The sequence below is a fragment of the Dendrobium catenatum genome, unplaced genomic scaffold (assembly GCF_001605985.2).
Source record: "Dendrobium catenatum unplaced genomic scaffold, ASM160598v2 original_scaffold_177344, whole genome shotgun sequence".
Taxonomy (NCBI): Eukaryota; Viridiplantae; Streptophyta; class Magnoliopsida; order Asparagales; family Orchidaceae; genus Dendrobium; species Dendrobium catenatum.
The window spans coordinates 47576-53568 of record NW_021495765.1 but is presented as its reverse complement, the minus strand read 5'-3'; the positions used below and the strand labels follow the sequence as shown (position 1 = coordinate 53568).

Here is a 5993-nt window from a genome sequence, read left to right as displayed (position 1 = left end):
AGAATCTCATTATGCCTCCCTCGGGCGCCACGAAAATAAGTCTGATTCCGGCTTGAGATTTCTCTAGATTTGGAGGCCGAGCACGTTTGATTGATGATGCTCCATCAAAGTACATTTCCCATACTAGTAGCGTCTCCTATTCTTCAACATTCATGATCTGCTCGTCAGGTAGATCATCGTTGAGCGGTGAATCTGCAGGGATAGGATGTGCAGCGAGAAAATCTGCCAACACCTGTCCTTTCACTGCCTTTTGAGGAACATATATGATATCAAACTGTAGTAAAATCACTGCCCACCTTGCCAAACGATCTGTCAACGCTGATCTTGTCATCAAGAACTTCAGCGGATCGATCTTTGATATCAAGGTGATTTTGTGAGATAGCATATAATGGCGGAGCTTCTGAACTGCGAAAATCAGGGCCAAGCAGTGCTTCTCAATTGGAGAGTAGCGAATTTCTGCTCCTATCAATCTCCGGCTGATGTAGTAGAGTGCATTCTCCTTGCCTTCTTCATTATGCTGAACCAATAGTGCTCCGAGGGACTCTTCTAGTGCTGCCGTATACAGTATAAGAGGCTTCCCCGGGATTGGCGCCGCGAGAATAGGAGGATTCAACAGATATCTTTTGATGCTGTCAAATGCTTCTTGGCACTCTTCATCCCATTTGAATCGAACATCTTTCTTCATTAGTTTTGAAAAAGGCTGGAACCTACCCGACAGATTCGATATGAATCTCCGAATGAAAGCCAGTTGACCTTGTAGGGAACGGACTTGTCGGAGGCTCTTTGGAGGTGGCATCTCTATGATTGCCTTGATCTTGTTGGGGTCGACTTCGATGCCTCGATGTCGGACAACGTACCCTAGGAATTTCCCTGAGGATACTCCAAATGCACACTTGAGAGGGTTCATCTTTAGATGATATTTTCTGATTCTTTTGAACACGATCCTCAAGTCATCTAAATGATCTTTTCGGTCCATGCTCTTAATGACCAAGTCATCTACATAATATTCGACCTTTTGATGGATCAAATCATCAAATATACGAGTCATCGCTCGTTGTTAAGTGGCACCAGCATTCTTCAGGATGAATGGCATAACTATGTAGCAGAATATGCCTATGGGTATTCTGAATGATGTATGTCTTTCATCTTCAGGTGCCATTTTGATTTGATTGTAGCCTGACGATCCATCCATGAATGAGAACATGTCGTAGTTGGAAGTATTGTCAACGAGAAGTTCTGATACTGGAAGCGGAAAGTCATCTTTTGGGCACGCCTTATTGAGGTCCCTGAAGTCGATACAGATACGAATCTGACCATTCTTCTTCTTTACAGGGACGATATTGGCAATCCAGTCGGCATATTTTTCTTCTCGGATGAAGTCTGCTTCTATGAGCTTCTTTGTTTCTGCAATCACCTACTCTTCGATCTCCAATCTCATTCTCCTTGGAGCTTGTTTGACGGGTGCTGCATCAGGCTTGATGGCTAATCTGTGAACTGCCACATCAGGGGATAAGCCAGGCATCTCAGCATATGTCCAAGCAAAGTAATATCTGAATTCACAAAGAAGCTCTTTCATTTCTTCAACTTGATCTTCTGGTAGAAGAGAGCTAATGAAGGTTGGGCGAGAGTCTTCCTCAGTTCCCAAGTTGACTTCTTCGAGCTCGTCCATCGTAGTAGCTTGTCCACCATCTTCCAGTTCTTCTGGTGTAGGCTCAGCCTCTACGGGTTGATCATCACGAGCATCAGCTTCATAAATCTCATCGCCATCATCATTGGATTCAATTTTCATGCATGTGATTGTCTGAAAAATCTCTTTCCGGAAGAATTTTCTTTTGATGAATCCGATACCTTTATATGTATCTATATCTTTTCGTCGTAATGGACGTGGATTCCTTCCATACCAGAGGCCCAAGCTTGTACGAAGTTGTCGCTTTGTAGTAGGAATATTAATTTGCTTTCGTAGCATTCTTTGAATATTCTTGGTATTGAACTTGGGTAACCTCGTAGGAAATAGTTCTTCGAAATCGAGGAGCATGCAATCCCAGTCATGATTCTCCTCTTCACGAACTCTCGTAGAATATAGCACATTCTTTGGTATAGTCCCATTTTTATGGGGAGGCAGATAGAGGGTGGCGATTTCTTCAACTTTATGAACCTCACGCGAAATGAGTTCTTTGAAATGTTGCAAAGGAACACGCGTGACTATGAGTATGTTGTCTGAAATTGACAGATTGTCTATTCTTCTAGAGAACACATTCTGCACCGTGTTCATATAAATAGAATCGTAGTCATAATCATCATTTGAAAATTCAACCTACCTACTCCATTCATCCGTGGACTGGCATATTTTTCGACATTTTGCAGGAGTAACATCATCTTCATCCGTGTCACTCCCAAGATGAGGTACATGCTTCTTTCCTTTGGGAATGCTTGGTGCTTTTGGAAAAGTCGGCATTGCCTTCTTTCTTCCTACACGCTTCTTCTCATCTTCTTGCTTGGATTTCTTTGCAGCCTTTGAATTTGATGCCTTAGCCTCAAGGGGACTCGAAGGCTTTTGCTTCTTTGGCATGAAGTGCTTAGCATCTTCATAAGCTGTTACCTCATGTACTGCAAAGGGCTGAATATCACTAGAAACACTGAATTCTTCTCCTTGTCTGAGATACTTCATGCACTGGTGTAATGTTGAAGGGACAACGCCGTATTCATGCAGCCAGGGGCGACCCAATAACGCCTTGAACGAAGTGTCCGCATCAATTACATGGAATTTGGCTTCTGTGTGAAGTTTTCCAAATACAAGAGGAAGCATAAACGATCCAAGGGTTTTCTGTCCTTTCTCATTGAAGTCGTGTACCATCAACTTGTCTTGGCCAAGATGCTCTACGTCGAGACAGAGGGATCTCAAAGCTTTCAAGCTCATGAGATTTACGGAAGATCCAGGATCGATCAAAATTTGTCTGATCATCATACCGTCGCTCTTTGCCGTAACATATAAAGGGCGATTGTGATCTGCCGTTCCAAGCATCATATCATCCTCAACAAAGGTGATGAGAGGATCATTTCGAGCTTGCAAGACTTCCGTCAAGTTGCGTTCAACAAAATATGTCTCATATCTTTCGGGGTCCTTGAGAGCTTGAATCAAAGTTTCTCGAAGGTCTTTAGACATCAAGAGAGCATCATATATGCTGAGTTGCGCTGGGATCTTACTCAAGTGGGATAAGATATTGTAATCTATCCCCTTGGATAAAGTATTATTTTTCTTGGGATCTTCAAGGATAATATCTTCATTGATAACTATCTCTTTTCCCTTATCTTTATTAGGGATCCTGTTCTTTGGTGGAGACGGCAGTACCTTGCCACTTCTCAACTGTATTTAGGCCACCTCATCTGATTCAGATTTGTTTGATGAATCATTATCTTCAGAGTCAGCCATTGTAGTGTCTGGGGATTCACTTGTAAACTCGGAATTGTCTCCCAATTTCACTTGTTTCATTTGTAATTCTATGCTTGGGTTTTAATCTTCATCATCTGGAAAACATAGATCATCTGAACTGAATTCCATTGATGAGACCATTAGACAGAACTCAGGGGCCGCTTCTTCAGCGTATTTCTCCCTTTCTGTTGTCGTTGAGATGATTTGACATATCTCTGTAGGAAGAGATTCAGCCTCAGCTTTTTCTTCATTTTCATCTATTTTAAACTCTTTCATAAAATCACCGAGCTTAACAGACCTCCTAACAGTCTGGTAATATTCACCCAAACTATCAATAGCCTTTTGAGTTGCAGTCTTCTTTACCACAGACTTCTTCAATTTGGATTTCTTCTTGAAAGACTTTGGCTTTTCTTTACTAGATTTGAATGAGCTAGCTTGGCCAGGTTGCTGTTTAGAGGTGGATGCTTGTGATACAGGCAACCATTTTAAGTTCAGTACTGGCTCAGTAGGAGATTTCCACTTGACACCAGGAACTCCTTCTAGCTGTTTCAACATTTTAGTTGTCTTGTTGGAGACGACGGTCTCCCATTTCTCATCTTGAATAGGTTCTTTCATTTTTTTCTTTAGGCGGGAGTACGGAAGAGGATGTCACCACCCGGGTGGATTCCTTTTTAGGACGAACTAACACATTATCTGATAATGTTAATTCTCCCATTTTATATTTCTTGTCTATCCAATCTTTGAAGACATAACAATCCTCAATTGGATGGCTATTACTCGATGATATGGGCAGTAGTTTGGGTCGCTACTGTGTTTGGACTCTTCAGGTCTTTTGTATTCTGGAAACTCCAGACCATTCTTGAGTGCTTGTCGGAACAATTTAGCGACACTCTCCCTCTTAAATGAATATTCTTTATTCATTTTCTCTTTGAGGGAAGGGAATGTTCTATCACCAATTCCTGTAGTTTTCCTTTGACACTCTCCTCCACCAGGAAAGGTTCGAGGTTTGTCATTTCCTCCAAGAACTAGTTTTGGCTGAGAATTTAGATTGTAAGCCTGTTTTTATTTTTCTTCATACTGCATAGGCTGTTTTCCTTTATCCACATTATATACTGCCCTTTTACTTTTATCAGGTCTAGGAGGGAATGCGGAGTAAACATCATTTCTCCTAGCATCAGGCGCCTTAGCCTTTTTAAGTTTGTCAGGGAGGCTTTCAGACTTTGATAAGTTTAACTTCTCAAATTTTGCCACCCTATCCAATAGATCTTGGAAGGTAGTAATTGAAGCCATGCACAAGAAATGTTGCATTTTGTCATCAATGTTTCCCATCAGTAGTTGAACTGCATGTTCTTCTTCTAATTGCTGCTCGCACTTCATACTGAGATTGCGCCAGCGTGTTATGTATCTAGTCACTGATTCATCCTTTCTCCTTTTATCGAGAGCAAGATCAACGATAGTAGTCTTATCTATTGCACTGGCAAATCTTTTCACGAACAAGGCCTCTAGTTCTGCGAAGGTCTTCAGAGAATCATTTGGCAGCTCGGCATATCATTCGAAAGCAGTTCCACTCAAGCTGCTTACGAATTTCCTGAATAGTAGAGCATCATTACCCCCTGTGTTCCCACAGGTAGCTTTGAATTGTGCGAGATGCTGCCTGGGATTTTTATTTCCATCGAAGATGTTAAACTTCGGTACAGAATATCCCTTTGGATAGGGCACTTGATCGTATTCTGTCGGGTACGGGCGACTTTTTCCTACCAACTTCTCTGCCTGTTCAGCAGCTATAATGGCCTTGATCTTTTCACTGATTAAGCCCTCCAACTGCGATGCAGTTACAGGTTCAGAGGCACTCGCCATATTTTGTGGAGTACGCTGGCAGATTGGATCATCAATTTCTTTGCCACCTTCAAGTACACCTTTCACTCTTGAGGCTTGAGGAGCTTGAGGGTTTTGAGAATTAGCAGCTTGGTTGACGGGTTGAGCCGGTGCAGGCCCACAGAAGTGGTCTTCTGCATCATTTCCATCATGGCCGTCATTTGAGTCATCATCTCAGCCATTTTATCATTTAACTGAGAGATTTCTCTGTCTTTTCTTCGCATCTGTCGCCTCATTTGATTTCTCATTTCAGCGAGTGTGATATCTTCGCCAGCGAAGGGATTTTTTCCGACCTCTTCCTCTTCCTCATCTCCTTCTTCTGAGGAGCGAGCACTTCGGCTGGCAATGGATCTAGCCCTGTGACGGCGTCGATAAACACGAACGTGCGGCTGTGATTGCTGTTCTTCTTCATCACCATCATCTTCTTCAACATCAATGTGGCTGACCATACGAAACACTTCGATTTCCATAGTACATCATCGACATATTCTTCTTCATCTTCTTGTACCTGAATTTCTGAGCGGCGTCGCCACTGAATTTCAGGCTCTTGACTTGGAATGATTACTTCTTCGATCCGCTGACTACAATCGAAATGAACTTTCTCTTTGGATGAAGTAGGAGAATGATGGGATCTCCTGGAAGACTCTCCAGGATGTCGACTGTCATTATAATTGTCGTCATTATGGGC

The 5993-nt window shown here is 42.4% G+C and overlaps 1 protein-coding gene across 1 annotated transcript; it reads right to left on the bottom strand.

The window, feature by feature from the left end:
* Window positions 1-4492: 4492 nt before the first annotated feature.
* On the bottom strand, window positions 4493-5287 carry LOC110108236. Its single transcript, XM_020838794.1, has 2 exons — window positions 5012-5287; window positions 4493-4948 (listed from the first exon to the last, which is right to left on the bottom strand). The coding sequence occupies exons 1-2, from the start codon at window positions 5285-5287 to the stop codon at window positions 4493-4495; spliced, it is 732 nt and encodes a 243-aa protein (XP_020694453.1).
* Between the last annotated feature and the right edge of the window lie 706 nt (window positions 5288-5993).